The sequence below is a fragment of the Cydia fagiglandana genome, chromosome 20, assembly GCF_963556715.1.
Source record: "Cydia fagiglandana chromosome 20, ilCydFagi1.1, whole genome shotgun sequence".
Taxonomy (NCBI): domain Eukaryota; kingdom Metazoa; phylum Arthropoda; class Insecta; order Lepidoptera; family Tortricidae; genus Cydia; species Cydia fagiglandana.
In genome coordinates, this window is record NC_085951.1 from 11,370,808 (window position 1) to 11,394,130 (window position 23,323).

General features: G+C 39.4%; 1 protein-coding gene across 1 annotated transcript in view; it reads right to left on the minus strand.

Moving 5' to 3' along the window:
- The window catches only part of LOC134674755 (unconventional myosin-XVIIIa), a 323,832-nt gene that overhangs the window by 129,857 nt on the left and 170,652 nt on the right, over nt 1-23,323 (minus strand). The window contains exons 12-21 of the mRNA XM_063532886.1: nt 22,665-22,775; nt 21,944-22,073; nt 21,573-21,669; nt 20,694-20,817; nt 19,917-20,064; nt 18,072-18,172; nt 16,903-17,033; nt 15,466-15,641; nt 13,885-13,970; nt 12,800-12,938 (exon numbers count right to left, since the gene is read on the minus strand). Coding sequence (XP_063388956.1) covers nt 12,800-12,938; nt 13,885-13,970; nt 15,466-15,641; nt 16,903-17,033; nt 18,072-18,172; nt 19,917-20,064; nt 20,694-20,817; nt 21,573-21,669; nt 21,944-22,073; nt 22,665-22,775 — 1,243 coding nt within the window. The remainder of the gene's footprint in view (nt 1-12,799; nt 12,939-13,884; nt 13,971-15,465; nt 15,642-16,902; nt 17,034-18,071; nt 18,173-19,916; nt 20,065-20,693; nt 20,818-21,572; nt 21,670-21,943; nt 22,074-22,664; nt 22,776-23,323) is intronic.

Below are 23,323 nucleotides of genomic sequence, written 5' to 3' on the forward strand. Positions count from 1 at the left end.
CCGTGATTGTTTGCCCAGATCTTAAGAAACTGTAATGGATGACACCGGCACTAGTCCACCAGACACTTACCAGTACCTTTTTCTGAGTCAACTTTCGTTTCGGGCAGAATTTGGCTGGTTCACCTGGGTTCAGCCATTGTGAAGAACGTTTCCGGTTATCGTACAGGATCCATTTTTCATCACAAGTAACGATACGATTCAAAATGCCTTCATTATTGTGCCGGTTGAGAAGTGAAACGCAACACTCGACGCGTGTTTCTTTGTTTGCGTCGCTCAATTCATGCGGTACCCATTTTTCAAGTTTTTTCACTTTTCCAATTTGTTTCAAGTGAATCAAAATGGTTTTATCACTCACACCGAAGCCTGCCGCTAACTCTGACGTGGTTTGCGATGGATCTGCTTCCACAATTGCTTTTAATTCTTCGTTATCAACTTCTGTCTCCGGCCGTCCACGGGGCTTGTTCTGTAGGTCAAAATTTCCAGAACGGAAACGTTGGAACCAATAACGTACCGTATTTTCTTTTGCAGTAGCTTCCCCATACGCATTGTTAATCCTACGAGCCGTTTCTGCAGCATTAGTGCCGAGGTGAAACTCATATTCGTAAATATAGCGATATTTTAAGTTCTCCATATTGTGAACAGAACGATGTGAAAGAAAAACAAATGACGCGATAACAAATAAATTTCGTAATTCGAACACAGAAATACATGGTCTTAAATTTGAAATAAATTTGAATTTGGAATTCCTAGCCGAACGCCACATATTTTGAACCAAAGTTGCCAGTTCGCCAAACGCCAATTTCATATGTAAGGACCTAATATTAACATATGATCAACATATACTAAATCACATTTACAACCGGGTCTATGGCGAATTTATTTTGTATACTTAGTCGTTGATTTACTGACGTTTCCTGATTTACTATGTGTTTAAAACGCGAAAGTTTTAAATGTTATATTTCATCAACATCTTCAAGTAATTATTGTCCACCGTCGAAGCAGAGGCTGAAGCATATTGAAGAATTCAGTTACAAAATGTATTAATGCAGCGTCAGAAATTTGTATACAAGTAGTAGGTAGGTAGTTTAACATATTTCCGCATATTACACCAAAACGGGTTTTTGTTTATATCTCAGCCAGACTAGACAAACTAGTTTTTAATCGATCTTAGGCAGAATTCATTTAAGCAATCGTGAGCATAAGAGTGTCTTGGCGGGGACGAGCACAGTTGGGGAACCGGACTCACTCCTAAATCTAATCGCCTGTACCAATAACGAGGGCCCGATTCGGATTTTGAAATAGACATCTATTAAATATATTTTAGACATCACCAAAATACGAAAACGATATGTTTAAGATCTAACCTGTCAAATTTGACATTTGCGCGATTCTGGAGATACTCTTGAACGATTTCCACCAGGATATGACTTAGAGATCCAATTCACATCTAATAGATCTTACTCTATCTAGCGTAAAAGTGACATTGGTTGCCCGAATTGCGCTGCAAATGAGAACTAGTTGATATCTAAACTATAACGTATCTAGAATGGATCTAGTACGTGTCGTCTCTTGTGAATATCTTGAAGTTCGAATACGGCAGCGAGAGTGAATAGAACATAAAACTATGCGAGGATAAAAATATGTACCGAGAATCCGAGATAAAACTAACGTAACGTAATTTCTCTTGACCCACTAATATGTCACTAGCTATGTAACAAAAGAACCCTCGAACTCACTAGACCCACATGTCTTAAGGTTAAAGATACAAATCGTATACAAGTGACTTTTGTCTGAAGAGGCTGTGTTATGTAACTTATGTAACAGTTTCGAGTGAGAATTGGGGTCGCGTAATACTTATTATTACGATGACGCTATGACAATGCAAAAGCTCGAGCACCATAATAGTAGTCATCATTTTTAATGACCTTAGTGAAACTCGTTTTTATGAGGAAAATATGTTTATGTGCCCAAGTGAATAAGCCCAATAAGAAAGTCAAAATTAAGAAATACCAAAATATTAACTTGCTTATCCTCGAAAAGATAACGCACGTTAAGTTAAAAATTAAGAGTCTATGTTCTTTTGACATCAAGAATATCATATAGTTAAGTATTTAACCTGCTCACAGATTTTCACTAAAATCGAGTGATCGATTGGGTAATGCAACTCGTAGAGACGGACAACATACGAAAGCACATTCGCCCAACCCGTAATCTCGGTGAATAAAATACGGGAGTATGTGAGCGAACCGAAAATAATAAGAGTTATGGCTGCCAACGGTATATTATTTTAGTAAATATATGTAAAAACTTTGTTCTAACTTCTAACGCATGCAAGCATGACTAACATGGAAATCGTCTGCAGTCGGAAGAGTGATGCAACATGTAACAGTCAAGTTTCCGCGGCGATTGAGGTCTCGTCACACTTCGATGACGCGTCGCTGCCTTTCAGAGAAAGATACTTTTACGAGGTTACGAAGAGAGCCGAGTCCCACAAAATAAATAAATCAGACTGGTAAGATGGGTTCTTTTTTTCTCAATGTATTGTATTGTTTTATTTGCTTTATTAAGCCGAAAGTATAGCCACAGAATAAATAATAGTACTATAGGTACAGAAGTCTCACTCTCTAACAAAACGCGTCTGTCACGATCAGCACAGATATGGCCGCAAGGTGGCGACCTGGCGACAGCGCCACGCGCGGCTTATGGCAAACCCCAAAATTGGGGTCGAACGGATGTAGTTTTAGCTACCTGCAGCAAAGCGACGAAATCTCGGAGTGAGCCACGCCTGGCCCCAATTTCACATCGGTGACAGGTGCAACGAATTGTAAAATCACTGTTGCTGACGTCACAGGCATCCATGGGCTACGATTACCACTTACTATCGGGCGGGCCGTATTCCTGTTTGCCACCATCATTGTATTATTTAAAAAAACTTTATTATATCGGAATAAAACAGATATTTCTCCTGCGAAGTTTCTGACAATTGTCAAAGATTTAGAAGAATTGTAGGTAATTCTTGACAGGTAATGAGTTATATGTCGGAATTTCGTGACAATTGTAGTGTTTCTTGTGACAATTGTCATAAACTTAGCAAGAGAAATATCTGTTTTATTCCGATATCATAAAGTTTTTTTTAATAATACAATGATGGTGGCAAACAGGAATACGGCCCGCCCGATGGTAAGTGGTAACCGTAGCCCATGGATGCCTGTGACGTCAGCAACAGTGATTTTACAATTCGTCGCACCTGTCACGTTGGTGAAACAGGGGCCTGGTATAGCTTAAAATAGTGTTCTGCTTGAGGTTGCGTCGTCTTACTATGCCTACGATAGGACGGGAAGCGTCTGAATACAAAACTAAGAGAACATTTTGAAATGTTCTCCAGACTTAAATCTATGGAAAGTTTCATTTATAGCTAGATTTACGTGCAGATGTGTTCGTCAGATATGTGGGACAGATATGTCTCGGGAACTAACCTGTTGTACCAGTATGTTGGGAATTAGGCACAGATGTCAGCGGACAGATTTTAAGACACAATATCTGTGTCTCATCGCAGCTATATATGTAACTATAGAACAGAAGGTCTATCGCGAAAATTGAAACCTCGTTATCCGTCTCTTTATCACTCTTGAATAACGATAGATACCTAGAGAAAATTTCGATTTTCGCAGTGAACCATTAGTAGAGAGGATATAGCCTTTGGGGTCAAAATAATTCCCACAAAGACGGGGTTTGATGTTTTTAGTTCTTTGTGTGTATCTTTATGACATACTAAAAATATATCAAAATATATGCATGCAAAACGCATATATTGACATTTGAAATTTGATAAATCAAAAAAATATTAAAAATCATGTGTGGTATCAAATGACAGGAAATTACACGCTAAAAAAGATTGTGAGGTTGATTTTACAAAATAAAAATAAAAAACAAAGTGGTGACTTAAAAACTGAATTTTTTTTCAATGTTGAAAATTATTTTCTACACTGAAAACTAAACTAAACTATTATAGTTTTACACATCAAAATACATTGTGTAAAAGAAAAGAATATTTAATTCATGAATACTTATTTTAAATTATATTAATATAATATGAAAAATATAGGCTCTATATTAATTTTAAAAGTTTTATCAATAAACTGAACGCACTTCAAAGGAGGTGGTGCTTGGCAGAATATAAAACAAACAAAAACGACTGTAGACTGGTCATATTTTTGTAAAAATCGATTTCGACTGGCAAATCATATTACTTTTTGGAAACCGGGTTTTTTTACCCTAATTAGACCCCGCTGAATCCGAATTTGCTCGATCGAATTCTTGGCCGGAAGTGAGATATTTGATATTTAAGGTCCCTTTTTTTAGTATGTCGTAAATAACTCTTAAACGGTGGCGCATAGCAAAAATGTTCTTATACATGAGTAATCTGCATAAAATTGCCCAGAAGAATGATTCAGTACAATATTTCGCTAGGATCAATATTCAAAGAGATATTAACGCGGGAAAGTTAATTATAATCACTTCTAAGGTCCCTTTTTTTAGTTTTTCGTAAATAACTCGTAAACGGTGGCGAATATAAAAAATGTTGTTAAATGTTAATAATCTATACAAAATCCTCTATAAAAAAGATTCAGTACACTTTTCACAGGGATGATTACTTAAAAAGATAATAAAGAGGGAAAGTTAATTATAATAAATTCAAAGGTTCCTTATTTATACTTTTTCGTCAATAATTTAAAAAGTATGACTCATAGGAAAAAAAAACTTATACATGAATATTAAACATAAAATTTCCTACAAGAAACATTTAGAACACTTTTCGCTAGGAACTATATTTAAAAAAATAAAGCAGCGGGTAAGTTAATTATAATAAATTTTAAAGTCCATTTTTAGTTTTTCGTAAATAACTTGTAAACTGTGGCCCATAGCAAAATAGGTCATACTTTACAAATTATTTACGAAAAACTAAAATAAAGTGGCCTGTGAATTGATTGTTATGAACTTTCTTCCTTTAATATCGTTTCAAATATTGATCCTAGCGAAAAGTGTTCTTCATGTTTCTTGTAGGAAATTTTATGTTTATTATTTATGTATAAGTTTTTTTTTTTGCTATGAGTCATACTTTTCAAATTATTAACGAAAAAATAAAAACAAGGAACCTTAGAATTTATTATAATTAACTTTCCCTCTTTATTCTCTTTTTAAGTAATTATCCCTGCGAAAAGAGTACTGAATCTTTTTTATAGAGGATTTTGTGTAGATTATTAACATTTAACAACATTTTTTATATTGGCCACCGTTTACGAGTTATTCACGAAAAACTAAAAAAAGGGACCTTAGAAGTGATTATAATTAACTTTCCCGCTTTAATATCTCTTTGAATATTGATCCTAGCGAAAAATTGTACTGAATCTTTCTTCTGGGCAATTTTATGCAGATTACTCATGTATAAGAACATTTTTGCTATGCGCCACCGTTTAAGAGTTATTTACGACATACTAGAAAAAGGGACCTTTAATATCAAATATCTCACTTCCGGCCTAGAATTCGATCGAGCAAATTCGGATTCAGCGGGGTCTAATTAGGGTAAAAAAACCCGGTTTCCAAAAAGTAATTTGATTTGCCAGTCGAAATCGATTTTTACAAAAATATGACCAGTCTACAGTAGTTTTTTTTTGTTTTATATTCTGCCAAGCACCTCCTTTGAAGTGCGTTCAGTTTATTGATAAAACTTTTAAAATTAATATAGAGCCTATATTTTTCATATTATATTAATATAATTTAAAATAAGTATTCATGAAGTAAAACTATAATAGTTTAGTTTAGTTTTCAGTGTAGAAAATAATTTACAACATTGAAAAAAATTCAGTTTTTAAGCCACCACTTTGTTTTTTAATTTTATTTTGTAAAATCAACCTCACAATCTTTTTTAGCGTGTAATTTCCTGTCATTTGATACCACACACGATTTTTAATATTTTTTTTTTGATTTTTCAAATTTCAAATCTCAATAAATGCGTTTTGCATGCATATATTTTGATATATTTTTAGTATGTCATAAAGATACACACAAAGAACTAAAAAAATCAAACCCCGTCTTTGTGGGAATTATTTTGACCCTCACCTACAAGTTTTCATACAACTCCTCTAGTACATCCGGTGTCTGTTCATAGCGATGTTTCCTGGATCTCTTCTAACTCCTAGCTTATACGCCGGGTCACTGCGGCCCCTACGCGCCGGCGCAAGCTCCAAAGTAACACAAGTGACGTAACTCGTTACGACGACGCTTGTGTAACTAATGTTTTTGATACTTGCTTACTATTAATATCCGAAGTGGGACGGCCATTTGTCTAGACCTACTTCCGATATGATTTATAATTTTTATAAATGCATATGTGCATGATTTTATCATGTTATTACCAGAGCTCGGATAGGGTGAGCTATTTGCCTTATAATTTGACATGTCTTATGTCATATATAAGGCAAATAGCTCACCCTATCCGAGCTCTGGTTATTACTCAACTCCAAAAGTGATTATACATAAATACTTTTTTATTTTATAAGGAGATACAGTTTGAACATTTTTAATTTCAAAGATGGCAATTTTGTACAGCCAGTCCGTTACTTATATCGCTAGGTGAAAATCAAAACTCAGTAATTACCACCACAAATCAGAGTTCATAGTAAACCGTACTAGTAACAAAACAAGGTTGATTTTTGTTTGATTATTTATATAGTATATGTTAAGATGTGATTGAGTGCGTTATTACTGTTATTTAGCGCAGACAATTAGGTATGCAGCGGCTAGATATTTTTAAGACTGCTTAAATGAGATGTGTATCGGAGATAACACATTTTTTTAAAACAACGAGGAACTTTATAAAATAGAAAGAGCGACTACAGCTTTACAGACAACCTTTGGGTAGCGGATATTTTGCAAAATATATTCATGACGGCCACTTTATTAAAAGTAATCACACCAATAATCCATACTATATTATTAATATTATAAATGCGAAAGTGTGTCTGTCTGTTACCTCTTCACGTTTAAACTACTGAACCGATTTTGATGAAAAAGGTATAGAGATAGTTTGAGTCCCGGGGTTTTTATCTCAGAAATCTCTCTTTAAGGGGATGACCTTTTTCATCCCCTGGGTGGAAGTTTGTATGGGGAATCAAGAACCGCTGAACCGATTCGGTTAAAATTTGGTATACTTATAGTTTGAGTCCCGGAGAAGGATATAGAATATTATTTATCCTCTAAATCACCCCGTATGGGGGAGAAAAGGGAAGATGGGGAGGGGGTGGAAGTTACTAAAGGTACCCAAATTAGAAATTCCACGCAGACGACGTCGCGGGCAAAAGCTAGTAATATTATAACGGGTGCTGTTTGTGGAGACTGGCCTGTTAAAGTGAATACTTAAAAACGTAGCTAACTAAGGTTTTGTAGCTGAAGAGCAATTATAAAGGAGTCAATTTCTAAAAAAAATCTACTTAAGGTGACCTAAGTTCATTGCTCTTGAATGTAGTTAAAACAGTTGATGAAGTCTAAAAGTGACATTCCATTTCCAACTGCAGCTGCAATACTGTTCATTTCACTATGGAAATTGACAATGACAGCGACGCGTTTCCATAGTAAAATGAACAGTATTGCAGCTGCAGTTGGAAATGGAATGTCACTCTAACGCGCATTATGCAGAATACAATAATTGCATAATGACTTTCACTTTTGCAGACAACTATTACGTTCATCTAAAGTGTAACTTCAGAGGGTCCACCGCGAACCAAAATCGACGTGTTGCCTTCCTGTCACCTGCTATCACGAATTTACAAGTGCGACAGAGAGACAACACGTCGAACATGGATCGCGGTAGGCTCTGAGACACTGCACTGTGAATTAAGCACGGTCGGTCTTTGATTACAGACTAATTAAAGCGTTTAGAATATTGAAATGGAACAATTATTTTCAATGTAAGGTTTCTATCTATGTATACAAGATGTTTCCAAGAAACATCACCATGATTTAATAAATGTGACATTAAGGAGATTATATATTTAATACTTATATTATATTAACTAGGTACTTATTTATCGTATAGTACCTAACTACTTCTTCCCATTGATTCCGTTGGCAAGTCTATTCTAACCGAGGTAGAGTTTATAATATGGTTAATTTATTTTTTCTTAGCCTATGAGTGTCCCACTGCTGGGCAAAGGCCTCTCCCCCGGTTATCCATAACTCCCAATTTAGCGCTTCTTCCGGCCAGTTGTTAAGAAAGGCGTCAAAGTCGTCCCGCCATCTCCGCCTGGGCCTGCCCCGCCTACTCCTCGGCATCCACTTGGTGGCTATGTTAGCCTACCTATCCGGATGCATGCGACTTAGTAATATAGTTGGGTACTAAACCCTAACCACCCACAAGATGGACAGACGACCTTGTTAAGGTCGCCGGAAGACGCTGGATGCGGGTCGCTTACAACCGGTACGAATGGAGGTCCAAGGGGGAGGCATATGTTCAGCAGTTGACGTGTTATGGCTGAGATGATGATGATGATGATGACTGAACCCTAAAAAATCGGCCAAATGGAAATAACAGCGCATATTTTTTTAGGATTTAATTTTTGTAAGTACGTCAGTAACGATGGTCTTAGATGTATGAGAATTTTCCAAATCAATTTGGTGATAATTTTGATGGAAAATAACTTGATAACACGCGTTATACAGAATTCGGAAGATCGGCACGAAAACTTTATTGCTCACTCATAATTGACCGTTGCGTGGGCTCGACCGGATGAAAAACACGATGAACAGATCTTGATATATAACTCTTCATTTCGAATAGTTTAATGTGAAAGAGAAAGGCGATATATCATAATCACGGCAGTTCTATTATTTGTGTTGTTGGAAAATTCCCAAAGTTTTCATCCAGATTTTAGAGTTCCGTACGTTATATAATAACACGCCAGCTTGCAACCCCCCTTTAGTAATCGGCTGCCGTATTTTATCGGCGCCCGCAACTCCAGAGGTGTCGCATGCGCGTTGCCAATATTTTAAATACAGTAACAATATGTTAATTATGCATGTATAATTTATTAATGTCTCATTTAAGCGAAGTTTTGTTATATCTTCTTGAGAAATAAAGATTCTTAAACCTGATATAGTGTCTGATTACGAGATTTATTGAACCTTGGAGCTCTGCAGCTTTGTCCATTTTGCCCTAATCATGATTTCTGTCATATAGTCTTATTGGAAACAGTGTATAGTTATTTTGTTTAGAGGCATAAAAGATTTCAGGGCAATTATAAGAAGTTTAACTGAAAATAACACGGGAAAAAAATGTTTAACTACATGAAATGAAACGAGCATTGAAGTCCTGAAGTTTCTAGAGCCACTGAGCCACTAAGGCCAAGGGGCACCATCCTTCTGACCCGGGGTTAAGCGGTTAAACTGTTAAGCCAGAATCAAATTGTACTGGTAACCATGGTAAGTCCAAGTTTAACCGGTTAACCCCGGGTTAGTGGGATGGTGCAAGTGGCGCTAAGGGTGTCAACTCTGCGTTTCGTTTTTCTATTTAGTTGGTTAAGTAACAAACATGTCTTAATCCTTTTTCTACAAATCTCTAAGGTCATCGGATTGCAGCCAGTTTCTCTGTTTTTTCAGTTGTCTAATAGATATCGAAGGTCATTGGATAACAGAAAGTTTTTAAGGTTCCGGAGTTACACGACTGTAAAATACCAGCGATCATCTCTCGGTTTGCCAACCTTGAATCACCGGTTCATAAAAACTACGAAACAGCTGGATTTTCATACCATAGCGCATGAGCGGTGAGCGAGGGCGTTGTTAACTTGTTACATAGTGGGAAACATAAAGAATGAGATTATGTAACATTGTCTGGCGGTCTAGCATGACTTGCGTTTTCGTGCGCGATTCCATAAATCAATACCATCAAACATCAATATAACATCTTTGTTTCCTAAGTTGTGTTGAGTTGAAACCGATTTAAGCGTTAACAACGGTTGAGCATCTGACTCTGTATATATCTGGAGTTTTGTTAACATGTTAAGTCCATAGCGGCTACATATCTACTTAAATCAAAAAAGCATCTCCTCAAAAAGAATTACTATTCGAAATCGATGGACTAGAAAGGAATGTCAAATAGTGTAAGCTTTAAAGTAGTAAGTATTAGCTGCTACGGAACCGTACACTGAGCATGCCCCGACAATCCGACATGCTCTTGACCGATTTATTCTATTTGTTTTTACCGTAATTGTTCATAGCCGTGATGGCCATCGAAAGCGAAAAGCCCATGGGGCTTAGTTGATAGCCCTTTTCACTCAATTTATGGCTATTAACCTGGCACTGGATCAACAACAAACATGATACATAAATATAATATATCCAATTATCTACATAGTTATGTGAAATCGTTTTCTGTTGTTCTCGATCTAATATTACTGCGACGACGATACTTGTACGCAAGTACATATCTCAATGATTTTAAGACAAGAGTGTCGACGATGTTCGATCGTATACTCTTAATTCACGTATTTTTTTTTGTCTAGTAAATCTGTTTTAAACGAGTAGTTTACATTAAAAGTTGTATGTATTCGGTTGTTTCAATTCTATTGTAAAAATAATACGCAATCGTACAAACGGTGAACTTAATGCCACAAAGCATTCTCTTCATTTTACCAATCAACCAAGTTCTCTTAATATTGAGAAATATAAAAAAAGAAAGCAAAACGAGTCTAATTCTAATACCTATCAAAATGAAATTGATTTTTTTACTGTAATCGAAAAAAAAGAAACAATATTAAAAGAGTAAAAGCCATACCTATACTATCAATACTATTATACAATACGGTACTATTATTCGTTTATTGACAACGCAAACTTTACCATTCCCTAACCTAACACAATCTTTTGTGCCGTGCTTATTTAGATTCGTTTCAAGTTTTTTATAATAGGCTCAGTATTCTTTGCATACAATCAAAAATATCTATTACTTCCTTTCCCTTCTTTCTTTTCTTAACTAATTGATTTGTAATAGTAAAAAAAAAAACAAATCAACTCCGTGAAATAATGTCTAGATAACTATTGTCAGAGAAAAACGTACTGCACCGCTTTTAAAATAAGGTCGATTATTAAAGTGTCGTCTCATTCGGCTGTCTTTTAGTATCATATTAATCTGCCTTTGTCGTTTTTATAAAACGTTTAAAAAAAGGAGATGATTAATTTGATACGTGATCATTTACTATCCCACTATTAAGTAGGTACCTATTTTATTTATGTGAAAGCGAATAGTCGTAATATGTTGCAGCATTCAGTGAATTTCAATCTTTAGTCTCATTTTGATGACGACCGGTCTGGCCTAGTGGGTAGTGACCCTGCCTGTGAAGCCGATGGTCCTGGGTTCGAATCCCAGTGGCATTTATTAGTGTGATGATGATGACACAGATATTTGTTCCTGAGTCGTGGTTGTTTTCTATGTATGTAAGTATTTTTATACCTATTATGTATATCGTTGTCTGAGTACCCACAACACAAGGCGTCCTGAGTTTATGTATGTATGTATTTACTTTATTGTACATAGAAATATAAACACGAGAAACACAGTTACACACAGTTACAGTTACAGTTTACTGTGGGACTTAGTCAATCTGTGTCAGAATATCCTATAATATTTATTTATTTATTTATTCTTTATTCATCATTTTTCTTAGGCTAGGTTTTTATAATATGTATATAAAAGTAAAATATAAAAACACTTACAAAACAATAAAAAATACATATAAACACATTATAAAAAACCTAACCTAGGGTGCCGCCAGCAGCGGGGCAAGGCCCAAGCTACCGGTGGTCAGGGCTGCAGAGAGAGGAACCGGCGGACTATCCGCGCCGTGTCCAAGATCACCGCCTTCTGCATCTGTCCCTTGATCCTTGATTTATTTATTATTATTATTTGTATGTCTTTTCCATATCTCGGGACCATGGGGTCCCGGACCTTTGGGAGGCGTACGTGGGGCCGAAGCCAACAGCGCAGAGGCCCTTTAAGACACTTTAATCTAAAAGCAAGGGATACACGTGGCGGATACCATCCCCGAACGCACAATGTGATATAGATGGTCCCCGCCAGGTGCAAAGACTATTGCAGTGCAGCACTTTTGTGCTGCGATGGGAACTAAGGTGGCACAACATGGGCTATAGATTTGAAAGTTGGATGGACTAGATAATGGGTTATGGGAGGAGACTAGCGGACACCTGCCGTGACAATCAGTCTCAAAATTGTGTAAGACAGGTGGTGACTCGCCTACTCATTTAGTGGGCCCTACAACGGCCGCACGCACAGTGCGACAATAGGGCAACACTTCGGAGCGGCTGTAAGGTTGTCGAGAGGTGAGTCTGCGGTAGCCAGATCCCGGTGATCCGTTCAGCAGGCCGCCGGCGTTATGACATTTTACACTTCCAACCTGGAGCATAGGTCCCGCTCTTGCGACTCCACTCTGGCCGGCCAATCAAGGCAAGCACAGAGGCGAGGGCCAGATGACAGGGCCCTCTGGAATAGGGGTCCGCGGTGTCGCCACTCACCGTCAGCTCGCCACAAGCTGCCCCCACGGGGTTATTATTATTATTATTTATTTTGAGAGTCGGTGCGTACTGCGTAGACATTCTTCTCCTTATTACGAAGGAGTAAGGCACAAAATGATGGCGGCTTCTGATTCGATTTCTGACGTGGCGAGCAGTCGGTACCTGTGACCTATGATATACCTTGTGTGGTGTGTAATAAGGCACATATTGCACTGACCTGAGTTAGCCCGAGCCGGTAGCTGGTCACGTCGAGGTCCAGCGCTAGTAGCATATCGTCTACAATCTGACGATCCGAAAGAGGTGATGATGGCGGTGCTTCTTCTGACTCGCTTTCTGATGTTGCAAGCAGTCGGTACCTGTGGTAATGGTTTATGTCAGAGGTTAATTTTGTGTTTTGTCACTTTAGTAAAGGGCAAATAATAAATAATTGTTATATTTTGTACTTCTTATGTACTATACGTTCATTATTATACTATACGATTTATCTGGGGATCCTAGTAGAAGTTAAAAGGTTAGAAGGAAATTTCAAAACAAGGTTAAAATTAAATAAGTGGAATGAGACGGAATAGGACTAATAACTCAACTTGATGTAGTCATATTGGACATTTCGCTCTCATGTTGCATGTTATAATCAAAACGATGTATTTTAGAATCATTTACACAAGCTTTTTTTCTACTTAAACAATTATTTTAGTCAATCAAGAAAAACTAAACAAAACAATGTTTGCCCCTTAGTTAATATGTACGTATAAATATGATTACTAAACATTGCGTCTTTTACCGCAAGACACTGTAAAGGTGTCTGGTATAACCAGTTTTTGAGGCGATGCAAAACGGACCAATAAGAAAAATAACGATTGAATGCAAGGGGTTAATGTCTCCGGTCATACCAAGGACGAGATGTTTGCGAGTTTGCATTGGTAATTTCATGTCGAATTTATTTTCTCTAACATTGAGGTTATGTCGTATTTACGTATAATATTAGAAAATGATGTTTTTTTTATATATCAGTCAACATAAAAAATCACAAAACTAAATGATAAAATAGAAATAATAATGAAATAATAATTCGTAAAAGTGCATAGATTCACTAATCATTATTATACCAGCAACATTGACTCTTTATAGGCCTTATAGCCTTGCAATAAGGACTACGAATGGCCATGGCCAAAGTTCCATAAAATCTCACGTATGCATAGATTCAAACGTTATTATCAGCAACATTGACTCTTTATAGGCCTTATAACCTTGCAATAAGGATTACGTATGGCCATGGTCAAAGTTCCATAAAATCTCACGTACCTTCTAGCGAACTCGGAGAGCGGCATGTGTTCGGGGAAGCCCTGCTTGTAGAGGCGCGCCGCGTCCAGAAGCTGGAACCCACGGAACTGCGGGCAACAGGGAGCTTTAGCTATTCAATCATGTATGTACAGATATAGTGCATAATTGTAATTTCTCGAAAACGTTCGTATTTGTCATGCTACTTCAGTCAACCACAGTACTTTTTGCACTGAGACTGACTGAAATAGCAAGACAGGTTCGTACGTTTCCGTCACCGGTGTCGCAGCGAAATAATATGGCTACCACACTGCCCGGTACTAAATCGACAAGATCGAGGTACAAGGCATTAAGAAATAAAACCATATACCTGCGACACTGCATTAGCACATTAACATTATCGCTCTGGTCATTGGGCTGCGCTGCGCGGTAATAAGGGAGCACACGACCTATACGCCGCCCGCGCCGCAGTGACGCAACGTGTCCACAATACCGTCCGCTACGAACTTTACAAAACTGAGGTACAAGGAATTAAGAATAAAAAACCATATACCTGCGAGCGCAGTAGCGGCATATTGATATCATCGGTCTGGTCATTAGGCTGAGCGGAAAGCAGGCAACACAGGAACTGCACACTGCCAGCGCCGCAGCGACGCAACCTGTCCACAATACTGTCCCGCTACGAACTTGACAAGATCGAGCTACAAGGAATTCAGAATAAAAACCATATACCTGCAAGCGCAGTAGCGGCACATTGACATCATCGGTCTGGTCACTAGGCTGAGCGGTAAGCAGGTAGCACATGAACTGCACACCGCCAGCACTGCAGCGACGCAATGTATCCACAATGCCCTCCGCTACGAACTTGATAAGACCGAGCTAGAAGGAATTAAGAATAAAAACCATATACCTGCGACGCAGCAGCGGCACATTGACTTCATCTGTCTGGTCATTAGGCTGCGCAGTAAGAAGGCAGCACACGAACTGTACACCGCCAGCGCCGCAGCAACGCAATGTGTCCACAATGCTGTCCGATACGAACTTTATAAGATCGAGCTACAAGGAATGAAGAATAAAAACCCTATACCTGCGAACATTGACATCATCGGTCTGGTCATTAGGCTGTGCGGTAAGCAAGCAACACAGGAACTGCACACCGCCAGCGCCGCAGCGACGCAATGTGCCCACATTACCGTTCACTACAAACTTGATAATGATAAAACAGAGCTACAACGATTTAGAAAAAAAACATATACCTGCGAGCGCAGCAGTGGCACATTGACATCAGCGGTCTGGTCATTAGGCTGGGCGGTAAGCAGGCAGCACACGAACTGCACGCCGCCAGCGCCGCAGCGACGCAATGTGTCCACAATGCCGTCCGCTACGAACTTGTTAAGACCGAGCTTCAAGGAATTAAGAATAAAAACCATATACCTGCGATCATTGGCATCATCGGTCTGGTCATTAGGCTGTGCGGTAAGCAGGCAACACAGGAACTGCACACCGCCAGCGCCGCAGCGACGCAATGTGCCCACATTACCGTTCGCTACAAACTTGATAATGATAAGACAGAGCTACAACGATTTAGCAAAAAAAACCATATACCTGCGAGCGCAGCAGTGGCACATTGACATCATCGGTCTGGTCATTAGGCTGGGCGGTAAGCAGGCAGCAGACGAACTGCACACCGCCAGCGCCGCAGCGACGCAATGTATCCACAATGCCGTCCGCTACGAACTTGGCTTGTAATGCTGTTGAGCGCCGTTTCATGCCCGCTGTTCCTGTATAAATAATAAATAGTGTAATGTTTTGTGTCAAGAGTATCAGTATAATATTGATGATGAAGGTAAGTTATGATAGTAAGTAGCTTCAGTGTTAAAATTGACGAAATATAAAGTCGATTTCGTTCAAACTTGTTCGATAGATCAGAACACTTTTTGAAGTGAACACTTCTTTAGTGGCGCTGTGCACTTTTTAAGCTGGGGAAAAAATGTTAAACTCGAGACAGCGTAAGGCGTAAGCCTCTTTCTACCGCGCGGCGAAAATGTATGCCTGAGCCTGCTGCTTCGTTTAGGCGGCGCAGGGCGCTTGTGTGACGTCATACGTGACATCATGTGTGACGGACAATGTCATTGTTTTTTGATTTAAATGTCATCTAGTGAGCAGGGCTGCCAGTACATAAATCTTGATTATGCGATCCTGTGCCGGCAATTATACGAAATTCGATTGCATTATACGAGTACAAAAAAAACTATTATTTTAAATCGATTTTTTAATAACTGGTGAATTTCGGTTTTTGCGGTAAGCCCCCAAATTGCGGGGATCTTTCTCTTTTACTCCAATGACAGCGTAATAAGAGTGACAGAGAAAGATGCCCGCAATTTGCGCACTTGGATTTTCGCGGTTATAGCCCGCGTTGACGTGTATTATAGTAGTTGCCGTTCCATTAAATCGTATAACAGTATTGGCACACTGTTTTTTGAAGCATTGACAGTAGTTTAACATCGGTGTTTTTTTCGTATCCAATTATACCGATTGACCAACTATACGACATGTATACGAAAATAATTTCATTATACGAATTTCGTAGCCTATTATACGATCTGGCAGCCCTGCTAGTGAGTTTCCCTCAAACTGTTATTAGCCCTTTACCAGGCTGACATTTCGAAAATGACAATCGAATGTCAGTCTTACGCCTCGAAAATAGAACACATGTTTGAATGCCGTATGTGGGAAATATATATCCCTTCGCCTGGTAAAGGGTTAACCCTTTACCAGTACTACATACCACTACCACTACCACCACCACTGTGACCACTACCACTACACCACTGTGACTGTGTGTACTGTGATGTGCTTAGGGGTTTGAAGTAATACGACGAAATAACGCTAGCTGGCGTTAACCTCAATTATACATAGTGCTGCAGACATTATGCACTAGACGGCGCTGTTATTAATATTTTGAGTTACAATGTCGTTGAGATTTCACTTCTGCCGGCACTCCCGGAGTGCAACCCGTTGTATTTTTTTCGTAAAACCTACCAGCGGTGAGCGTGCGGCGGATGGAGGAGGCGCGGCGCAGCGTGGCCGTGTCGCCCGCGCCCGCGCCCCACGCGCACGCGCCCGCGCCGCCGGAGCCGCGCGCCCAGCCCGCAAGCCGACCGATCTCCTCGCTGCAGACAAAAACAAACTCTCGGCACTACCACACAGAGTAGATAATAGTACACATGAAATCCTCACAGTGATGTCAACAATCATGCTGTACCTCTCGCGAGACTATTCCTTTTTCTATCTTCCGGCCGCAAAGCGTCAACTTTCGGCCCACGACGGTGCTAAACGAAGTTGCCGTTTCCGGCTCCGTCGAACAGAATAATAGTATACACAGCTCGACTAGTAAATAAGAAAACCTCCGATCATATGTTGTGATGTGAGTCATTCCTTATTTTGCTGCCTAGGTATTTAATATACTATTTCTCACTTACACGAATACCACTGACTACTAGGTATACTGTAAAAATCTAATTCCATTTAGATCTAAAAATATGTAAAAGTCTATGCCTGTATTGTCTTTGGTCATTTTATTAACATTTTTTGTGACCTAGCTGAGTAACAGCAGTGAGTCATTTTCCGAACGCAAATGAACGATAAGCTCTGTCACAGAATAATTAATAGTACTAGGTACAGAAGACTCAATCTAACAAAACGCGTCTGTTACGATCAGGACAGGTATGGCAACTAGGTGGCGACAGCGCCACGCGCGGCTTGTGGCTAGCCACCAAAATTGGTGTGGAACGGATGTACTTTTAGCTACCTGTAGCAAAGCGACGAAATCGCGGAGTGAACCACGCCTGCCTCTGATCATGTTTAGCTATTTGTACTTTATTCTTTATATAAATACAAGTATAAGTTTACATCTCTAGATATGCCAAAACACTTATACCCTTAATACATAGTCATAGCTATCTCTAGGATCTTTATTTAACTTTACATATGTAGAGATTAAAAAAGGCCTGAAACTATACTAATCTACATAGGTACTCGTAGAGTTAAAAAAACTACTTTGTACATCCTGATACTATACTAATTTACATAGGTTGAGTTTAAAAAGATCCTGATATTATGTTGTAAATTCGGCCACTTGTCTGCGAATATGTCTGATACACTTATATACTATGTACATCAACACCGTTAATACGAGTAGATCAACTTACGTTTGGCTTTCCTGCAATAAAGTGAGCGCTTTCTTTGTCACCGGGCTCTCCCTGCTCGCTTTCACCCAGCCTGTGACGTCATACAGGACTGGATTTGTTCCCTGGGAAATATACATGATTACAATTTTCGCCCTGACTAGACAGCAAATTTGAATTAAACCGTATTCTCAAGGAAAGAAGGTACTGAATAGATGTGATACAAATATTGAATTATTAAGGGCCAGCCACTATAACTGTAATGACATTACTTTAAAGAGTTTAGTTAAAAATATAATTTATTTGTAGCTCAAGAAAATTTAATAAGTTAGCGGAAATAATTCGTGTAGTTTTGTAAATTGGTATAGTTATACCTTGTGGTGTCCATATAGACATACTAAAAGTCCTCGAGGATAGGGGGTTGCGGAGGGTGTAGGGACATTACATTTTCAATGTTCCTCTATTAGTTTACAGACTCAAGTTTTGTATCTAATAAAGATTTTATTTCTTTAAAGATATGATATTACCCTGGGCGCTAGGCCGGGAAAACGCTAGGTTGAAGAAGAAGAAGATATGATATTACGTTAAAGAAATTATGTAACTAGTTATAGTGTAGTGATTAGAATGAAGGAATAACGGCAATAATGAAGTTAGTTTAAATATCACGTTTTGTATTGGAGTGACGACAAAGTAAAATGACTAATGGCAACAGTATAATGATTAGCATGATGGAATGACGAATGACAAAAATAATGACGTAAAATAATGATGTTATTATTTACAATTATTTATTATTGCGAGCCTATTGTGTCCCACTGGTGGGGAAAGGTCTCTCCCCTCTTCTTCCACTCCTCCCGATTTTGAGCTGCATCTGGCCAGTCTCTCAAAATCGAATCTAATTTATCCCGTCATCGCTAAATAGTATTTTATGCAACCGTTGTTTAAGAGAGGTCAAAAAAGGCGAGTGGCGTGAGTAAGGGCCAGTTGCACCAACCACATTTGACAGACTGATCAACGTCAGCCGGCGCCCCCCGGCGCTTTCCTATGAAACTTTCCATACATAAAAAATTAGCGAACTCTTTAACGTTACGAACAGTTTGGTGCAACCGACCCTAACAATTTGAGGCGAAGCCGAAAATTGTTAATAAAGACGCCACGAGTATTTTTTGACTCATTTGAACAAAGTTGCATACAATACTTTTTCTACGACCAAGCACTTACTTTGAAATAAAATTGAAAATTTAACAAATCCTTTTAATTCATTAAGTAGAAAAAATGGAGGGTACGGGAAATAAAAAAAAAACAACCTATGGTTCACTTATTTGTCAGAGATGACATTTAAAACAAGGTTGGCAACACTGTATCCCATTCAATATTTTTTAAGTGGTCATTTACACGAAATATCGTAAAATCGACAAAAATATACTGCGTGTATGCACAAATTCTTTTTTGGGGAATAGACTAAAGACTTGTCTTGGCAACTATAAGGTAGGGTTTTAAAGGTGTGTGCACGACCCTTTAAATGACAAATAAAAGTACGGGAGTAGAAAAAAGTAGTTACCTGGAGGTGTTGCAAAACGAACTGGCGTGCGTGCGGCGCCTTCTTGATTAGATATTGAGTTTGGTTCGGCGGCCCGTAGTGCGTCATCACTCGCTCTAAGAACGTGTCGTCGGATGAGCCGGGATACATGGATTCTTCGTCCAAAAGTAGTTACCTGGAGGTGTTGCAAAACGAACTGGCGTGCGTGCGGCGCCTTCTTGATTAGATATTGAGTTTGGTTCGGCGGCCCGTAGTGCGTCATCACTCGCTCTAAGAACGTGTCGTCGGATGAGCCGGGATACATGGATTCTTCGTCCAAAAGTAGTTACCTGGAGGTGTTGCAAAACGAACTGGCGCGCGTGCGGCGCCTTCTTGATGAGATATTGAGTTTGGTTCGGCGGCCCGTAGTGCGTCATCACCCGCTCTAAGAACGTGTCGTCGGATGAGCCGGGATACATGGATTCTTCGTCTAAAAGCCTGATAACAGAATACAAATAATTGTAAACTCATATTGAGGGCACAAAACGGGATTTATTTATGAGCATCAGAATTTGGACTACAGCCGATAAGCTAAAATCTGTTAAAGGACCTGAATTTAAAATGTCGTGAGACATACTAACATTAAACTAATTTTACGGTTTGAACTCACGTGGTTTTTGTCACTTGCGCGACATGTTTCGGAGTCTCTAGGTCTCCTTTCGCTAATTTTCGTTCACGATGGCTGCGTGCTTCGCGTACTGCTGCGCGCAGCGGTGCACGCTGCTCGCGGGCTGAGAGAACCGGTTGGCAGAGGTCGCTACAAGTGTTAGGTGACCCAAACCGGTTAATTTAAAGCACGCGCAGCGTGCTACGCGACGGGCAGCAGTACGCGAAGCAAGGCCGTTGGAACGCTGCTCGCACTGTTAGACCTAGGCTCTCCGAAACATGTCGCGCGAGTGACTAAAAACACGTGAATATAAACCGTAAAATAGTTTAAAGATGATGTATCTAATAATGACACAAAGAAATGTCCTTTTTAACGTCCATCTGATCTATGTAGGTAATTTAATAAGTAAATAAATGTATTAGTATTGTATTTCTTCTTTCTTTCTAAAAGTTTAACAAACCATAAAAGGCCGCGTCGATCGCACTCGCGCAGGTCGGCCTGCGAGCTGCGCACGATGGAGTTCTGCGGAGACTTGTCGAGCAGTTCCACCATCGGCCCCGGGTTCACTGTCTCTGACAGCCAATCTGCAAATAAAGACAAATCAGTTTTATAGGGAAGTTCTAAGCAAATCAAACTAGGATTTCAATACATTTTTTACAAGCTTTTCTTTAACTGGCCCTGTTAGTGTGGGTCAAATCTTGGAAGCTATATTTGACCCACTTCCCGATTTCCGATTGAACTGAAATTTAGCGTACATATGTAAATCGGATGACAATGTAATTTTATGATGAGATGAAGCTGATCCGATGAAGGCAGAAGGTGGCCATGGGAACTCTGTGATAAGAGAACACAAACTAATTGTATTTGTAGTTGTTAGAATTGTCTCGATGAGTATTAGTTGTCTGTGGAAAGAAAAGTACAGTCAACGGTGAAAGCTTGTGCCTAAAATGATATTGATGCCAAAAACTCATTTAGGGTAATTCGCCGGTAACTGGCCACCTATTAGTAACTGGCCAAGTGGCCACACAAAATTCATTTTAGTATAAGGTTTCAATAACTAGCCACCTTATACTAAAATTAATTCTGTTTATAGGTGAATAGAATTCATTTTAATTTAGAGTGGCCAGTTACTAACAGATGGCCAGTTACTGGCGAACTACCCTACTTTTTGTTTGGTGTTAATGATTGTAACCATGGCTACGGCTCAGAGGGCCTACCGCGACCCACGTTCGACGTGTTGCCTCCTTATCACACTTACGTATTAATTTACAAGTGCGACAGGGAGGCAACACGTCGAACGTGGTTCTCGGTAGGCCCGCAGAAATTGTGTAAGGTTTACCTTCTTCGGCCCCGTCGTCTAGCGTGATGCCTTCCTGCGCGTAGCGCTCTCGTGGCGCCACCAACATGGCTTCGTGGAAGACTGCTTGCAAACGCTCCTGTCAACAAAACATTTTAGTAAGATCAAATAATAAATAATCAAAAACGGATTTCCTACAAGTTTTTACCGTTGTTTTGAATATTTCCACGTTTACCTTACATTGTTTTTACTTCGAACAGGTAAGATAATCATTTGCTAATGCGTACTTTTTAATTTAAAAACAGTAAGCAGTGTATAAATGGCAGCATGGTTCTCAGAAATAAATGGATAAAATTGAGATCACGTTTATTCACATTTAATTATAATAACGCCTTCGTAATAATTTCACGGACCTGTAGGTAGTTGGAGAGTAGTTTGGAGAGTGGAGCACCGCTCTGGTGACCTGAAGACATAGGGTTATCAGCACCGGGCGCGTCCAAAAGCAGCAGAGATGCTGACGTCCGCGCTGACGTTGATATGCTCCTGAAAATAATTGATCATTAAATAAATCATTTATGCATTTATTTATTTGATGTCGTTAACGTGAGTCAGGCGTGGCTCCGCGATTTTGTCGCGTCGCTACATGTACATGCGGCCCACGCCAATTTTGGTGTCTAGCCATAGTTGCCGCTGCTAAACGGACGCCTTCTCGCGCTTGCGCCACCTAGCGGTCATATACGTCGTAATAAACGCGTTTTGTTAGAGAGTGAACCTTCTCTACCTAGTACAGTCAGCAGCAGAAGTTGCTAAGCGGGCGAGGTGTTCAAAATAACCTTGACACGCTTTTATTCTCTTAACAATAAAGTCGCGTCAAGATCATTTTGAACACTTGGCCCGCTTAGCAACTTCTGCTGCTGACTGTACTATTATTTATCCTGTGACGTGAGTCCAGATCTCTCCAATGCGCCGCTAGCTAACTGTTTGCAAACCCAAAGGCAGTCAGATCTTTGACATTTCCAACGAGATCTAGGTCGACCAGCTATACGTTTACCAGTTGGGCACCCTACATGCGTTCTTCTCACACGCCTTCGTATTTAAAATCCCTAAAGAAGTAGATCAATTAGAATAACACACCTGTTGACAAGAGCAGCGATGATGTTAAAGGTCTCGTTGTACAGGCCGGTGACGAAAGCGTCGAGGGCCTCGCTGCCGGAAATCTCTCTCTCAGTGGATGGCGAAGGAGTCCTGCAACCAAATATAAATTAAAGTTAAACATTTGTCCAACAGGATGAATGATGATGAAAGACGTACGGTAAAACGGTGACGTTCCTGTGGACAGCAAAAATTTTACGATTTCGGTAAGGTCACACTGAGAGAAAAGTACAACAAAAACACACTTAGAATTACAAAAATAAACTTAATCCGGGGACAAGGAGAGTCAACTAATAGGAACAAATTGACTTTTGCAATTTCTATTAGTTCTTGCAATTTCTATTATCTGTTTGTTGAAATTAGAGATGCAACGGATAGTTGTTGGGCCGGATATTCGGCCGGCGGAACTATACCTACATTTAGGTTTTTTAGGTGCGCATTCTGCAGGTTGGACCTGTTTCCTAGTAAACGTTCGCGCGGACGCATTTCTAGGTTCGAAATGAGTGCGCGTGCAAGTCAGTGGAATTATTAAATTGTTTTAAAATAATAAACAAGTACGATTATGACCGTGTCTGTTTCTTAAATCCAATTTGTTTACTCCGAAATCAAGCAATGTTACTATCCGGTATCCGGCCGGATAG